General features: G+C 41.4%; 1 protein-coding gene across 3 annotated transcripts in view; it reads right to left on the reverse strand.

The window, feature by feature from the left end:
* Positions 1-17,877, reverse strand: part of KLHL7 (kelch like family member 7) — a 55,976-nt gene extending 38,099 nt beyond the window's left edge. Inside the window, exons 1-2 of one of the 3 annotated variants that reach the window (XM_007523946.3) lie at positions 17,612-17,875; positions 3,059-3,161 (exon numbers count right to left, since the gene is read on the reverse strand). In XM_007523946.3, the coding sequence (XP_007524008.1) occupies positions 3,059-3,161; positions 17,612-17,731 (223 nt within the window). In that variant the 5' untranslated portion in view covers positions 17,732-17,875. Of the gene's footprint in view, positions 1-3,058; positions 3,162-17,611 lie in introns of all 3 variants that reach the window. The other 2 variants (XM_060196085.1, XM_060196086.1) reach the window with 2 other exon arrangements.
* Between the last annotated feature and the right edge of the window lie 478 nt (positions 17,878-18,355).

The following is an 18,355-nucleotide window of genomic DNA, read 5'->3' on the forward strand; positions in this document are numbered from 1 at the left end:
GCCATTACAGAAGCCAGAACTCCTACATTCTACAACCCAAAAATAAATTTGACCCATACTCCCAGTGGGGGAGAAGTGATAGGAAGAAGAGGGCTCTGAAATCCAGCTCCATCAGGACCCAGAGAGAGAAGAGGAAAAAGAGAGGGACATTTGTAATAGGGTTATATGTAGCTTGGAAAGGAAGAGAAAACAGGAACTTTAAAAAAAAAAAAAAAAAAAAAAGAAAAGATCTTAGCCAAATTAATGCAAACAGTACACTCTGGATTGTCAATCCAGAGACATCAGGCCTGGGATGTCAACACTTCAGCTCTAATACTCAGATGAGACCTTGCCTAGCTCATAGGACTCCTTGGTTCCATTTTGGGTAGTGCACTTCCTAACAAAGTTACAGAACCTGGATATAGACCAGGGCCCAGGGAGATAGGGCACATGTATCTATGTTAGGGGGAAATATATACCTTAAAGTAAAAATGTGCAATAGTCTGCAATGACTCAATAAGTGCAGCAAGCAAGTAGAATGACCTAAAAAAAAAAAACACCATAAAGTACTTAATCAAATATTCTCTACTTAGGTCTATATACTCTCCTCATCTACTTCCTGCTTCACTTCCCTCAATCACTCTAAGTCTAACCTTGTCAGATAAAGTAGGGATTACAAAAACTGGATAAGGGCAAGAGACCACCATACTTTAATGATGGCCCTTTCAACCACTACCAGGCTACCCCATCATCTAGGGTCCTAGTCAGGGAATCCTGAAATTCCCACATAGATATTATGGGCCTAGACCTCTAACAGATCCCTCTCTCCACTGTCACTGGTCATCTCCATCTAGAACAACAAAATAGGCCCTCTTGTGGGCCTCCACAGGACCTTACCCTCAATGTAGAACAACAATGGTAGTGACTGCCCAACTCTCCAAAAGGAAGCTGGGTCAACATACTCTGCCACTCGAGGAAGACAGGTCCTGAAATGAGTGCAGCCTAGACTATTTCTAGCTGTGACCATGTGAGCTCAGATCTATAGGGAGGCAGAGGTTACACAGGCTCCTGTGCTAAATATGAATAGACATGGGCCCTAAGTCAGATCAATGAGGTTTACAGTTAACAGTATTTATATACTTTTCCCATATTTGGGAGCTACAGTCTATCCTGACCCAGCTTTCGAGTCCTATTTCCAACTCAGACAATACTTTCATCTCACTGGCATGTTAATTGTTGGGCTCAGGCAAAAATCAGTAAAGTCATGGGCCCCTTGGAATATATCTAAAATAACCTTTTTAGCTTCTTCTAACATGAAGACTCAAAATTTCATCTGCTATACATTTACCTTTAGGTTCCTGATTGTTAAACAATGTATTCTGCTTTAAATCTTAATGATTTTCAGGCACCAAGTTGCAGATGCTACCCCGACACCAACCTGATTTCCCTGGGCAGACGACCTCACGCATCTACCCGGAGCCCTGCACCAGTAGTGAAAGACAGAAACAGGCTGGGAGTATGGATCAAGCTGTCAATGCCCTTGTCTATTGGAGAAGCAATTACAGAAGCCAGACCACCCACATTCTGTACCCCATAAAGATCTCTGGTCCATACTCCCAAAGGGATAAAGAACAGGGAAGCTTAGGGAGTCAGGTGGTGGCACAGCGGGTTAAGTGCACGTGGCGAAGCACAAGGACTGGCATAAGTATCCTGGTTTGAGCCCCCCAGCTCCCCACCTGTAGGGGAGTCGCTTCACAAGTGGTGAAGCAGGCCTGCAGGTGTCTATCTTTCTCTTCCCCATCTCTCTCCATTTCTCTCTGTCCTATCCAACAATGACGGCATCAATAACTACAACAATAAAACAACAAGGGCAACAAAAGGGTGAAAATAAATAAATATATATATTTAAAAAAAGAATAGGAAAGCTTCCAATAGAGGGAATGGGATGTGAAACTCTGGTGGTGGGAACTGTATGGAATTGTACCTCTCTTATCCCACAATCTTGGCAATCATTATTAAATCACTAATAAAAAGGGGGTAATTATATAGAAATAGATAGTTGTAGAAATAATTGTTAACCCATATTTGCAACCTCAGGAAAACTGCTATAGCTTACAATAAAGGGATTGGGGATTCAGAACTCTGGTGGTGGGAACGGTATGTTGATATGTAATTTTGTAAATCAATATTAAATCACTAATAAAATAATAATAATATTTCTCTGTTTATTTGTCTTTTTTTTTTGTCAACAGGGTTTTTATTGGGGCCTGGAGCCTGCAATAGAATCTACCGCTCCTGGTGGCCATTTTTCCTTTCTTTCTTTTTTTAAATGTAACAGGATAGATATAAACTGACAGAGGAGGGGGAGGCAGAGATGGATAGAAATAGAGAGACACGAGTCGGATGGTAGTGCAGCAGGTTAAACGCAGGTTGTGCAAAGCACAAGGACCAGCACAAGGATCCTAGTTTGAACCCCCAGCTCCCCACCTGTGGGGAGTCACTTCATAAGCAGTGAAGCAGGTCTGCAGATGTCTATCTTTCTCTCCCCATCTCCCCATCTCTCTCAATTTCTCTCTGTCCTATCCAACAACAATGATATCAGTAACAACAATAATAACTACAACAATAAATCAACAAGGGTAACAAAAGGGAATAAAGTATTTAAAAAAAAAAAAGAAGAAGAAGAAGAAGAAAGAAAGAAAGAAATAGAGAGACACTGCAGATCTGCTTCATTGCTTGTGAAGCATCTCCGCCGGAGGTGGGAACCGGAAGACTCTAACCTGGATCCTCACTCAACTGGGTACACCAAAGCCCAGCTCCTCCTTATTCTTTCTACCTAATGATAAGGAAAAAAAAAACAAAACAAAACCAAGGCGTTCAATAAAAGCCATATCAATCATGCCTTTCAGGCAACTGAAAGTACATTTCTCCTTTAATCAGTCACCATTGTCACTTTCAAATATCCTCACTACTCTATGGCCTTAAGTTCTAGACAATTAAGAAATAGCATGTTTTCATCAGCTCCAACCTCATTTGCATAGAAACAAAACAGTGGTAGGTTTTATCTGAAAATACTTACTTGTGAACATCAAGTTAAAAAAATGGCTGGCAGCAGCAAGAACCACCCGATGAGCTGGTATCTTTCTTTCCTGAACCATAAGGATCACGTCACACAAAGTTTTCTAATCAAGACAGAAATAAGTGCCATTAGAAAGGAGCTATCTTAACAGGTGTATAAACAGGTGTATGCCAAATACTTTATCTCTATTTTGTCCGTAAATTCAGCCCTTTTCCAACACAGATTGGACCCAGTCAGGAAAATGTACAGAGTTGCTATCATGTGTCTGCTGTATCAGATTTGGCACTGAGATTCCCAATAGTGAGAAATAAAAGATTCTTATAGGGTCAGAGAAATAACTTAGTGCTAGAGTATGGAGCTTGGATACTTGAGGCCCCAGAAGACTCAGGTTTGACTTCTGATATGACCAGAGTTCTCTCTCTCCTTCCCTCTCTCCCTCCCTCCCCGAAAGGTAAATAACCTTTGAGGGGGCAAGATAGCTAGTTCACCTGGGAAGATGCCTGCCTGGCTGTGCATACAACTCAGATTTGAGCCCTGCCCCCAACTGCATGGACTTTGGTGCTGTAATTTCTTTCCTGACCTACCTCTTTTTCTCTGTTTCTGAAAAACTCTGCACAGAGTTGTGAAGTCCCAGTGATAACAAAAATTACACAAAAATAAATCAGATTTTTTATAATCAGAAAACCAAAATAGTAGTCTATAAATTATTTGAGGAAGGTGGTTTTTTGGACATAAATTCTACAGTATTTCCCAGGATGAGACTTCATGGTGACATTAAATGACATAAATGAAATATCATTGATAATTTTACAAACATAGCAAGCAAGCCTCATTTATTTATTTTTCAATTACATGTCCTTGATAAACACTATATTCTTCAATAAATTAGGCTTCAAAGGTTTTAACTTGAAACAAAAACTTTTTTATCTTATTTATTTATTTGATAGAAACAGACAGAAATAGAGAAGGGGGTGACAGAGAAGGCAGAGAGACAGAGAGATGCCTGCAACACTGCTTCACCACTTGCAAAGCTTTTCCCTTTCAGGTGGGGACCAGGGGCTCGAACCCAGGTCCTTGCACATTGCAACATGTGCACCCAACCAGATGTACCACAACCTGGCCCCAAAATAAAGAATTTTAATACACAGAATGACTACCCAGTGATATATTATTTATTTATGTGAGAGATAGATCCAGACATCACTCTGGCACATGTGCTGCTGGGGATCGAACGCAGAACCTCATGCTTGAGAGTACAATGCTTTATCTACTGCACCATCTCTCTGACCACTATATAATTTTTTTCCACCAGAGTTATTTCTAGGGTTCAGTACCTGCACGATAATTCCACCGTTCCTAGTGACCATCCACACACGCCCCCCCCCCCAATCAGGAGAGTGAGAAATAAGGGTAGAGGCAGGGGGGAGGAGGGAGAGAGAAAAAGAGAAACCTGTAACACTGCTCCACTGCTCATGAACTGTCCCCCACACCCCAACAGGTGTGGACCAGAGACTTGATCCTGGGTCCTCATATATGTCTTATAAGGAGGTAGGAGAACCTTAGCCAGATGCCAGGCCCCTGAGATACAATCCTCTCAAGATTGAGAGAAAATAACTGCAGTCACATCATAGTTTATCTCAAAAGTCTCCAAGGACAGCACCTAGACACCTTTAGATGGGAGACTGTCGGGTCTGCTGGTGATCAGAGCTTAAGGCAAGGTATTTATTGACAAACACTGTCATCCTTGAACAAGAAGATCAAAGATGCTTTTAGGTAAACAAACACAATAGGAACAATTGTCAAAGCACAAATTATCTTCAAGGTATGGAAGACATCAAGAATGTGGTAAACCTTGATTGCAATGGTCTTTGTCTGAATGTCACTTCAGGGAAGCAGCCAGAGGTTGGGGTTACAGATAATGCACTTGGCATAATCTCAAGGCCTGTGGGCTGCCATTGTAATGCTGACATTCTACACACTTCTCTGCCTTAAATGGGTGGGAGTTCAGACAACAAGAGCCTGAAGCCTTACTTACTGGACACCTGTTAACAATCAACCAGGCATGTTTTGTAAACATGGAACCTTTTAAGTAAATGCAATAGAATTTCTACTAACAACAAATATCAGAAAATCTGAGATCAGAAAACTTCAACCAGTGCATGAGCATTGGTAGTATGTATGGTCTACTACGGAAAGTTTCATGCATATAAATCACTACTATTTTTAGCCTTGTCATTGCATTTAAAATACCCAACTAGGATGGAATGCTTAAGAAAGGAAATAGACGTCAGAGTGAGCTAAGTGATCAATATAATTTATTTGGGAACAAAAAAAATTTATAGGGGATTGGGCGGTAGCACATGGTGCAAAATGCAAGGACTGGCATAAGGATCCTGGTTCGAGGCCCCAGCTCCCACATGCGGGGGGGGGGTCACCTCACAGACGGTGAAGCAGGTCTGTAGGTGTCTATTTTTCTCTCCCCCTCTCTGTCTCCCCTTCCTCATTCCATTTTTCTCTGTCCTATCAAAAAAAAAAAAAAAAAAAAAAAAACGAGGACATCAATAACAACAACAAGGGCAACAAGAGGAAAAAAATAGCCTCCAGGAGCAGTAGATTCGTAGTGCAGGCACAACCCTGGAGGCAAAAAAAAAAAAATTACAAAGAACTTGCTTGGAAATTATATACCTGTTACATATAGTTACAGGCCTTACTATTCCAATATTGTGTTGAATTATGATTGTTTCCTTTTATTTGTGAAGAAAAAGTAACTCTCAGGTGATTTTTGCTATAGCTGGTTTCCACTAGAACAAGGTGATTGTTGTACATGATGTCCAGTTAAAATTACTTGTCAGGCAAAAGATAAGGAGTTGAAGCAAAACATCTATTCTTTTGCGAAAGGGCGTGCAGCCAACAGTGGCAGTCAAGCAACAGCGCCCCCCCCCCACACACACACACAACCTCCCTCCCTTTTCCCTTATTTTATACCAGACACAGAACTGTCTCCTCCACCCCTGAGCTAGGCTTCAGAGTTGAAAATCTCAGAGTTGTCTAAATATGGAAAGGAAGAGAGTCTGAAGGTCTCTACTGGAAGAGTAACAAGCACTGCAAGTAACTATTATCTGACCTAAAGAATACAGAACGACTGATCACAGATGTTACAGATAATAATTTACAAAAACCTAATTTTTTTTGTATTGAACAATTGTTCCATTCATGTACCTTTGAAGAGAAGACCTAACTATCTCTTACAGTGATCAATCAAGATACTTAAGGAAAAGTGGGAAATAAAGTAGAGGACAAAGGGAAGGAATGGAGAAAAAAGAGGTAAGAGAACGAAAAAAGAAATCCAACAGAACAGTCAGCAAATCAGTTCAGTGTTCTCATAAGGAAAAGATCTTAAGACTTTTAGGTGTTAAGTTCCAGAAAACTTATTCTTCAAAAGAAAGGTATTATTTATATAAATTTTTTTTTTCCTAAGAAGTACTCAGCTAATGTTAATGAAGTGGATTTATGGGCAGCAAAGGAATTTTAGAGAAATTGAAAATTTCTGTAAGGCACTTTAATCTAAGAATAAAATTCAGCTGGCTATTAATTTGTTGGGGTTAGGGGGAGAAACTTATGTCTTATATTTATTTGACCATACCACACTGATTGATAGGATTCAACAAGAGTAGGGACTTATCCAAAGAGGGCCATTCTATCAATCACCTACAAAGAGATGTGTGTACAGACAGGAAATGAGAAGTGACAGAGAAACAGGGAGAAAGAGGGGCAATAGGTCCTAGATAAACTAAGAGAAATTTAATAAAACAAAATCTTGCCTTATGACTAATACACGTTCACTAGATAAAACTTAAGGAAACTGGGGTCAGGGCGGTGGCACACCTGGTTAAGGGCACACATTACAATGCAAGCCCCTGGTCCCCACCTGCAGGGGGAAAGCTTCACAAGTGGAGGAGCAGGGCTATAGGTGTCTCTGTATCTCTCCCTCTCTATTGCCCCCTCCCCTCTCAATTTCTCTGTCTCTATCCAATAATAAATTAAATTAAATTAAAAAACAACTTAAGGAAACTTTCCCCTTGCAGTTTCTTTGTATATGCCCTTTAATTTTTTTATATCTTTGTATATTATTTTTAACTTTTAGTCTCTTACAAACAGCACACATTACATATGTATTTTTTTATTAGTGATTTACTATTGATTTACAAATTTGTAAGGTAAAAGGGGTATAATTCCATACAGTTCCTACCACCAGAGTTCACTGCAGTGGTTCTTTCAAGGTCACCTCTATGGGCTGATTCTATAACTGTCTATCTTTATCTATGAATATATATATATATATATATATATATATATATATTCCCCCCTTTTTTTTCAATGGTCCTACCTTCACTTCCTTTTTAAAATTTTATTTGTGACATATTGACTTAAAGAATTATAAGATAACAGGGGTATAATTCTGCAGTATTTTCACCACCAGAGTTCTGTATCCCCATTCCCTCCATTGGAAGCTACAGTAGTTCTCCTGAGGTCATAGATATGGGCTGACTATTATTTCTACAACTATCTGTCTATAGTTATATTTATCCCCCCACCCTTTATGGTCCTGCCTTCTTTCTTTCTTTCTCAGTCACACCTATACCTATTACTACTTCCAAATATCCTTCCATTTTTCCTCTTCTCTCTCCAGGTCCTGATGGAGTGGGAGTTCAGAGCCCTCTGGTCATCTTCCTTTATCACTTCTTCCCCACTGGGAGTATGAACCAAAATTCTTTTTGTGGTGCAGAGGGTGGGAGTTCTGGCTTTTGTAATTGCTTCTCTATTAGAATGGATGTTGGCAGGTAGATCCATAGCCCAGTCCAAACAGCATACATTTTTCTTTTCTATCTTCTTCTTCTTCTTCTCCCTCCTCCTCCTCCTCCTCCTCCTCCTCCCTCCTCCTCCTCCTCCTCCTCCTCCTCTTCCTCCTCCTTCTTCTTCTTCTTTTTTACCAGAGCACTGCTCAGCTCTGGCTTATAGTGGTGCGGGGGACTAAACCTGGGACTTTGGAGCCTCAGGCATGAAAGTCTCTTTATATAACCATTATGCTATCTACCCCTGCCCTATAGCATACATTTTTATATGATTTAGGTTCAAGTACACAGCATCTAAGATTATTTTTAACAGGGTTTACTTTAAGTCTTTCCATTTATTGCCTATGATATAATTTGATCTTACACATGCCATTGGTGTTATGCTACTTTGCAGTTATTTTTTTTCTCTGATTGTCAGTTACTATTCTGGTCACATTTCCTTTGTAATTTTTCTGAACGTGTTTACAACACTGACAAGTATTTGCAAGCAGAATCTGACAGGGCATTAGTCAATTATAATTCTTCTGAAAGGAGGGTTAAATAATAATAGTTCCTGGGAGTCAGGTGGTAGCGCTGTGGGTTAAGTGCACGTGGCACAAAGCGCAAGGACGGGCATAAGGATCCCGGTTTGAGCCCCGGCTCCCCATCTGTAGGGGAGTTACTTCACAAGTGGTGAAGCAGGTCTGCAAGTGTCTGTCTTTCTCTTCCCCTCTGTCTTCCCTTCCTCTCTCCATTTCTCTCTGTCCTATCCAACAACGATGACATCAATAATAACTACAACAACAAAATAACAAGGGCAACAAAAGGGAATAACTAAATATTTTTTAAAATAATAATATCAGAAATTTGTTTGGCTTTGTATGTTAACTCTCTTTTCAGCCACCAGGTTCCAGATGCCAGCATGATGCCAACCAGACTTCCCTGGACAGACGACCCCACCAATGTGTCCCGGAGCTCCGCTTCCCCAGAGACCCACCCTACTAGGGAAAGAGAGAGGCAGACTGGGAATATGGATCGACCAGTCAACACCCATGTTCAGCGGGGAAGCAATTACAGAAGCCAGACCTTCCACCTTCTGCAACCCACAATGACCTTGGGTCCATACTCCCAGAGGGATAAAGAATGGGAAAACTATCAGGGGAGGGGATGGGATATAGAGATCTGGTGGTGGGAATTGTGTGGAGTTGTACCCCTCCTATCCTACAGTTTTGTTAATGTCCCCTTTTAAAAAAAAAAAAATTTTAAAAAAGAAATAATAATAATAATAATAGTTCTCGACACACCAATGTGAAGCTCCAGAGCCCTACCTACCTTACTAGGTAAAGACAGAAACAGGCTGGGGGTATGGATAAACCTGCCAATGTCCATGTCCAGCAGAGATGCAATTACAGAAGACAGAATTTCCACCTTCTGCACCCCATAAAGAATTTTGGTCCATACTCCCAGAAGGATAAAAAATAGAGAACTGGGGGTTGGGTAGCGCAGTGTGTTAAGCACACGTGGCACAAAGTGCAAAGACCAAAGGATCCCGGTTCGAGCCCCAGCTCCCCACGTGCAGGGGAGTCGCTTCACAGGCGGTTAAGCAGGTCTGCAGGTGTCTATCTTTCTCTCCCCCTCTCTGTCTTCCCCATCTCTCTCCATTTCTCTCTGTCCTATCCAAGAATGATGACATCATCATCAACAACAACAATAATAACAATACCAATAAAACAACAAGGGCAACAAAAGGGAAAACAAATATTTTAAAAATAGAGAACCTTCCAAAAGAGGGGATGAGAAATGGAACTCTGGTGGTGGGAACTGTGTGGTATTGCGCCCCTGTTATCTTACAAATCTTGTTAATCCTTATTAAATCACTAATAAAAATTTTAAAAATAGTTCTATTAATATAAATCATGTAAAATTAAAAAAGAAATACTTTACATAGAAAACTTTAATAGATAGCAAAAGGGTGCTTGCTGATAAATTCAAAATTCACTTCTTAATGCTTCAGGAGCAGTGAAAAAGTGCTGCAGGTGTCTCTCCCTCTCAATTTTCTGTCTCTATCCAAAATAAATCTGGGGGAAAAAAGACATTAAAAAAATTTAAGGGGGGAGCTCAAGAAGTCACTTAGTGAGTCACATGTGAGTGAAACCCTGAGTTAATCCCCAGTGTCACAGAAAAAGAAGAGGAGAAGGCAAAGGAATGAGGACAGATCTTACAGTAAGTGGAAATCTGGTATACACTAAATAATATTTACAAAATATAAGAAAGTAGCAAAATATTTAATGTGTTGAAACATTCGGTATATTGTAACAGTGGATCTAAGTCACACATTTTTCAAAAACTACAGAAATGAACAGACGCAAAGTCTCCCAATGCAAATTATACTAATAGTGACACAATTGTGGCTCATCAATTCTAATAAATGTAGCACACTAATGCAACACACTAACAGGGAAGCTCTGTATGTGTGAAGAGAGCAGCTGCTAAAAGAGAAGAGTTTCTCAATTTCTTAGCCTCAATTTTTCTAAAAACAAATTGTTCTAAGAAAATAAGTATTAATTTATTTTTTTTTAGAGAAATGGAGAGAGGAGGGGAAGACAGAGAGGGGGAGAGAAAGACAGACACTTGCAGACCTGCTTCACCACTTGTGAAGCCAATTCCTTTGCAGTTGGGGAGCCGGGGTCTCAAAATGGGATCCTTATGCCAGTCCTTGCGCTTTGCATCACGAGTGCTTAAGCCGCTGCACTACTGCCTGACTCCTGAAAATAAGTATTAATTTTAAAAATGTGATGAGATGGAACAATTCAAAAAATGTTTAATTGTTGCCTATTTAGTGAAAACTGTAGATTTTACTTTCATAATGTTCCATCTTCTCTTCACATGTAAAGGTGTAACTACAGGATGGACAGGAGTATGATAGAGGTCACTGGGCATAACTGGCCAGGTCTCTTGACTCCTTCCACTAGTCTGACCCCAACGTGATAAACAGTTCAGTGGGGCAGGTCTATTTCCTGTGACAGAAGAGGACTGTTCTTACCAATGGCTATTCTGCTGCTTCAGACTGAAGTCTAGGGAAGAATGGAGAAGAAGCTCAATTTTGTGCTTAGGTCAAAGTCACATTCTCTAGTTTGTCAGCACCACTGAATTATGTCTCAAGTGTTCAGAACCAGCACTGAGAGAAGAGCTCTCAACTTCATAAGCAAAATCACACATTAATACTGCAAAAGGAGATGAATTCTAGTGCTGTTCCAGCTCTAGTGCTTTCCAAGCTTTAAAGGAACTTTTTTGGGGAAACATCCTTTAGTAGGAAAGATTCACTTCAAAACAAGCAACTTTCTTTACCTGTTTGCCAGCCAGAACTGCCAAAGGCAAGATAGGTTCCATGTAGAGTTCACTGCACTGTATAAGGTCCTATATGTAACAGTAAGTGCTGGCATAAGCAGGAGGCATGCAACCAGTGGCCCCAAATTCTACTCTGTCACATCTCAAGGAGAGGACTAACCTCTGAATGTAGGTAACTTATCAATAAGGTTCTGCAACCAGTCCCTCTCAGTGTGAATTCAACTTGGCCCTAGGGAAGACCCCTGAGCTTCAGCTATAGTTGGGTGGTCGATTTAAATCACCGAAAATGTAAAGGGAGATGGAGCCCTTGTTATCTAGGGATAAATCATTTTCTTGATTTGAAGTACTAGAAAAACCTCAACAAACTATAATAACAAAGGCAAAGAGAAAATCTTTCTAGAAACTATTTTTGTTCAGAAAAGAAAAAAAGAAAGCACTGTACTTAAACATACATACAATCAGAATAATGCAAGTTGTAAAAGAAAATAAAAAGAAATAAAGAAAAACAAAGGAAGAGGCCCAGACTAACAAAGAAAAAAAAAACTTAAAAAAAAAATTTATTCCCTTTTGTTGCCCTTGTTTTGTTTTATTGTTGTAGTTATTGTTATTGATTTTACGTTGTTGGATAGGACAGAGAAATGGAGAGGGGTGGGGAAGACAGAGAGGGGGAGAGAAAGACACCTGCAGACCTGCTTCACCACTTGTGAAGCAACTCCCCTGCAGGTGGGAGCCAGGGGCTCGAACTGGGATCTTTACGCCAGTCCTTGCGCTTTGTGCCACCTGCACTTAACCTGCTGCGCTACCGCCCGACTCCCAAAAGAAAGTTTTTTAAAATAATTTTTAAAAATATTTATTTATTTATTCCCTTTTGTTGCCCTTGTTGTTAAATTGGTATAGTTATTATTGTTGTTATTGATGTCATCATTGTTAGATAGGACAGAGAGAAATGGAGAGAGGAGGGGAAGACAGAGAGGAGGAGAGAAAGATAGACACCTGCAAACCTGCTTCACCACTTGTGAAGCGACTCCCCTGCAGGTGGGGAGACAGGGCTCAAATCGGGATCCTGACGCCAGTCCTTGTGCTTTGCGCCATGTGCGCTTAACACGCTGCACTACTGCTGGATTCCCAAGAAACTTTTTTAAAGGAACATATTAGGCCAATAGCTTTCAAAGGGTAACAAGAAATACTTTAGCGTAACTGCCCTTCAAAAGGCAGAACTAGGTCCACTGGAGAAGCAATTACAGAAGCCAGAACTCCCACCTTCTGCACCCTATAAAGATTTTTGTCCATACTCCTGGAGGGGGAGAAATGTTAGGGGAAGATGACCAGATAGCACTGAACCATTAAGACCCAACAAGAGAAGAGGAAAAAAGGAAGGACATTCTCGGAAATAGCAATAAGTAGAAGGAAGAGAAGGCAGGACCATAGAAACATGGGCAAATACATATGTACATATTAATGCACTGAAACATTTTGTATATTTTAACAGTGGGTCTAAGTCATACATTTTTCAAAAACTAGAGAAATGTGCAGACACAAAGTCTCCCTAATGTAAACTATACTAATAGTAAAACAATTGTAGCTCATCAATCATTAACAAGTGTAGCACACTAATGCAACATACTAATAGGGAAAGCTCCATATTTGTGAAGGGAGCAGCTGCTTATAGAGTTTTATTATATTTATATTACGTTATATCTATATATAAATATAGATATAGAAATAATAGTCAACCCATATTTGTGATGTTGGGAGAACTACTGCAGTTTCCAACGGAGGGAATGGGGACACAAAACTCTGGTGGTGAGAATGATGTGGAAGTATACCCATTATCTCATAATTTTGTAAATCAATATTAAGTCACTAATAAAAAAAAAAAGATGGGACTAGGGAAAAAACTCACTATTTTGTTATTTATTTAAGGAAAGTGATATGGACCAAAAAGATAAATGGAGCAATCCTTTATCCACTGCATCACCTCCTAGGTCACTTAAATATTAATTTTAACAACCATAATTCTACAGTACATAACTAAAGTATATGTTGTATTATTACAAAGTATATAATATATTTCATAGATAAGAACTTTCTAGTAGATGCTATACCCCTCCTTGATCCCCCCCCAACACACACACACAGTGAATGGCCTCAAGTTATAAAACAGGCTTCTTTTCAAGATCTTATCTCCTCTGGTCTCTTTACTCATAGAAAACCAATACTAGAAATTAACCGAGACTATGTCCATCAGATCCTCTGTACCCAGGACTTGAAATTCTGAGAAATAGAATTAAAACTGAAGAGCAATAAAGCCTTTGGGGGCTGCCCTGAATCTTACACTTGCCAAACTTAATTGTCTTGCTTCTCAAAAAGGAATCTAAACAGAGTCATGCCTCCCTGAAGATGAGCTTCTGTACTCATTCACTCAGCACACACATGTGAAGTGTTACCACAGCAGTATGCACTAGACAGTATGTACTGGAATCAAGAGGGAAAAGATAAATCCCTTTCCACTATTCTATTAAAAACTTTACTAGTTTTCAAATCCAGAGGAAATTTTATCTTTACTTCCTCACAACATTTGATACTCTAGTCTTCATTTTTTTAAACTTATATCCCCGTTTCAATGACCATATTTCCTGCTGTCTTTCTTCTACCCTTTAATCTCCCATACATGTTTCTTCCTATCCTGTGACATGTTGGTACTCCCTTGGCCCTCAGAGCTTCATCCTCTGCTGGTTTTCTTCTTACTCTGCCCCTATGTGAATGTGCTTCACCATTCACGAAGCTTTTCCCCTGCAAGTGGCAATCAGGGATTTGAATTCAGGTCCTTGTGCACTATAATGTGTGAACTTAACCAGATGTGCCACTGCCTGGCCCCTTTTCTTTCTCTTTCCTTCTCTATCTCTCATGCTCTATCAAAAAGGAAGAAAAAGGAGAGAGAGAGAAAAAAAAAAAGTCCACTGGGAATGGTACAGTCATGTAGTCACCAAACCCCAAAGATAATCCTAGTGGTAAAGAAGCTTATGCTGCTGCCCATGCAGAATCTCTCCTTTTACCACTTTGTATAGGACTAGCTATGAATTGTGAAGTTTTAGAAAGATGGAATTAGGGAGTCGGGCGGTAGCACAGTGGGTTAAGTGGAGGTGGCGCAAAGCTCAAGGACCATCGTAAGGATCCCAGTTTGAGCCCCCAGCTCCCCACCTGCAGAGGAGTCACTTCACAGGTGGTCAAGCAGGTCTGCAGGTGTCTATCTTTCTCTCTGCCTCTCTGTCTTCCCCTCCTCTCTCCATTGCTCTCTGTTTTATCCAACAATGATGACATCAACAACAACAACAATAATAACTACAACAATAAAACAACAAGGGCAACGAAAGGGAATAAATAAATATTTTAAAAATCTTTAAAAAAAAAAAGAAAGATGGAATTATTGGAATTCAAGTATTCTAATTTCATACTGTTCTCACATTCTTGTAGGAGTATTTCTGGGTATAGAGGGTCCATACAATCCAGGTACTAATTATCTTGAACCTCAAAGGAGCAGATAATAAAGGGGACCAAAATAGTCATAAAAATACAGCAGGGCCAGGTGGTGGTGTACCTTACTAAGTGCGCACAATACAGTGCACAGGGACCCATGTTCAAGTCCTGGTCTCCACCTACAGGGAAGAAAGCTTCACAAGTGGTGAAGCAGGACTGCAGGTATCTGTCTCTTTCCTTCTCTATCTCTTCCTCCCCTCTCAATTTCTCTGTCTCTACCCAATAATAAAATAAATAAAATATAATTTTTATTTAAAAAATTTATTAGTTATTTATTATTGAATAGGGACAGTCAGAAATCAAGAGGGAAGGAGAAGAGACAGAGACAGAGAGACATCTACAGCACTGCTTCACCACTAGTGAAGTTTCTCCCTACAAGTGAGGATCAAGGGCTTGAACCTGGGTCCTTGAGCACTGTAACATGTGCGCTCAACCAGGTGCGCCTCCACTTGGTCCCAATAAAGTATAATTTAAAAAATGTCAGGGGGGTGGGCAGTGGCACAGCGGGTTAAGCATACAGGGCACAAAGTGCAAGGACCAGCATAAGGATCCCGGTTTGAGTCCTTGGATCCCCACCTGCAGCGGAGGTTGCTTCACAAGCAGTGAAGCTGGTCTGGAGGTGTCTTTCTCTCCCCCTCTGTCTTCCCCGTCTCTCTCAATTTCTCTGTCCTATCCAAAGTAACAACAGCAATAGCAACAACAATAACAACAGCAACAATAACAAGGGCAACAAAATGGGAAGCAAGTGGCTTCCAGGAACAGTGGCTTCATAGTGCAGGCACTGAGCCCCAGCAATAACCCTGGAGGCAAAAAAAAAAAAAAAAATTCAGGGGCCAGGTGGTGGCACACCTGGCTGAGCACACGTTACAATGCATAAGAACCTGAGTTTGAGCCTCTGGTCCCCACCTGCTGAGGGAAAGCTTTGCAAGTAGTGAAGCAGGGCTGCAGGTATGTCTCTGTCTTTCTACAACCTCCTACCCTCTCAATTTCTTGGTGTCTCTATCCAGTAAAGGTAAAAAAAATTTTCAGTGAAGAATAAGAACACTTATAAAGTTGGTTCACATTCAAGCATTCTTCTTCTGGCTCAGACCAGCTTATATTTCTACCAATTCCTGTCAAATGCTTATTGCCAATCATTATGAAAGAATTTATGTGTTATGCTGTTAAGTAGAATAACACATAGACAACAGAAACCAATGATGAAGTAAAATCTTTAAAAAGACTTAGAATGCCATGACACTGGTAATAGTGCTTTTGGAGAATATCTGAAAAATATACAAAACCAATGGTACTCAGTTAACCATTATGGAAGAAATCCTTGATTGATCATAAAGTATCGTTTCCCCTCATCTTTACTCAGTAACAAAATCCGAAGTTTTCAGTAACTGTATTTTAAAAGTAAAGAATACAGGTGTTGATATGTTCTAAACCTAATCTAAGAAATGGTTTTGAATCCATTTTTAAGATCAAAGAGTTAGCCATACTGTTAAAGTACCCTCTCCCTAAGTAAACCTCTGCAATCCAGGAGCACTGTAGCCATACAAGAGATGAGGTAATGCTTTGTAATGTGACAGACTGTCCAAGGGTGGAAAGACATATTTGGGGGGTGGACCGTGGAGTAGAAGAGCTGCTGGAAACAAATTTGAACATTGGTAAACTATGCTCAACAACTGCTCACACAGCAGATGTAGCCAAATGTACCAGCAATCTTAAGTCAGTGGTGTAAACAGAAAAATGTTTATATGAATGGAACGTGTACAAATGAAAAACGCATTGAATACAGATACTTATTTAGCACAAAGGCCAGAAAAAATATATTTAGTGTATATTCATGCACCATGCCAAGTAACTGACAAGCAAACACAAGATTCTAGAAGTTAGTTTGCTTAACCAAGCTATGAGCTAATATGCTGTTGGCCATATTTACATCAGAACTACTAGATAAACAAAGCAGGTTTGCTGTTATCCATACTCACATCCTGCTTCTGTCCTCTGGACAGAAACAGGACCACATTCACAAAATCAAAACATTTCCACAAATTCCCTTGGTTGAGTATTTCCTATAAACATTTAAATAATCAAATAAGTAACTGGCTTTCCTATGTTTACTGACGGTGGTATGGGATGAAAAGGGGGGGGGAATAAAATAGCCTTCTGTAGCCTACATTTCACGATCTAAAAAAAAATTTTTTTTTTTTTGGTCACAACCCACCTTTCTGAGCGTGCTTAAGACTTTCATTAAAGAGCCACACACCAAAGACAGAACAAAGAGCTGCTTTTAATAACAAGGGAGCCCAGTGGCTTTTCGAGGACTGTTTCTAGTGTAAATAAACACGTAGTGGAGGGGCTGACCTTAACCAGCTCTGCAGGGTGAGGCCGAGGGGGCCGGGAGCCTGCTGGCAGCGGAGCCAGAGCTTCTCTATCGCGGGGCTGCCAGCCGGCTGGGCTCCGGGCCCAGCAGCTTCTCCGCATAGGTCTCACACCTTACAAGGGCCGGCGGGGGAGAGATCCTCGCCCCACCAGCCGATCCGAGGGCAGAGCCGTAACACAACCGACACCCGCCGCAGGCGCCAGAGGAATCTCAGGGGAGACCCGGGTGCCGCCTCACCCGCAGACCCCGCGCCGAGTTTGCGAGAGAATCGTTATAATGCCGTCGCCCGCTGAGCGCAGCTCCTTTGACGTGCAATGATAATGACAGCAATAATAGCAATAATAATAATAATAACAATAATAGAAGGAAAGAAATGCGAGCTCAGTGGGTGGGGGTGGGCAGCGAGGGACACACAGCTCGGAGCACCCCTCCAGCCCTTCCATCAGCACCCTCTCGAGACCATACCTGTTTTCGCATGTTATTCATGACGCCCATGAAACCCGCCAATAATTTAGCTTCTTCTCGAGCAGCAAGTTTCTTCTCGGTCTTCTTCTTGTTGCTCTTCTCCACCCCGGAGGCTGCCATGCTCCGTCAGCTCGGTTCACAGCCGGAGCTGGCCAGGGCGGGTGCGGGTTTGCACGCTCCCGACACGATGAATTGTGGCTGCTCGACACCCAGCGCGAACTGTGCCTGTGCCTGTGCCAGTGCCAGTGCCTGTGCCAGTGCCTGTGCCAGTGCCAGTGCCTGTGCCTGTGCCTGTGCCTGCAGCGCCTGGCTCCCCACCGGGCCCTAGGCGGCGACCGCGAAGGACAAAGCCGAAGGAGCCCTCGGAGGTGACGTGGGCCGCTCGGCTGCGTCCAGCCCGCAGCGGAACCCGGCCAAGGAGCCTGCGCGCTCCCTTAGGGGGCGGGGGACATTTTGAAGGGAGCGGGGGGCGTGGTCTTTCGTCATCGCCGCGCGCCGCCGGAGAGATGCGACGTGTCGGTTCCGCCGTTGCTTATAGTGGGTCTGAGTTTTCGCTCAACTGATCCCGGGTTGTGTCTGCCAGTCTTTCTGCCCGAGACAGCTTTTACAAATATAGTTTATAGGTCGACACCATCTTTTAAAAATTTTTATTAGTGATTTACAAGACTGTAGGATAACAGAGGTATGGTTCCACTCCCTAAATTCTATGCTGCACCCACCAATAACCATCATAATGCGAGATTA

This window comes from Erinaceus europaeus, chromosome 8 (genome assembly GCF_950295315.1).
Source record: "Erinaceus europaeus chromosome 8, mEriEur2.1, whole genome shotgun sequence".
NCBI classification, from domain to species: Eukaryota; Metazoa; Chordata; class Mammalia; order Eulipotyphla; family Erinaceidae; genus Erinaceus; species Erinaceus europaeus.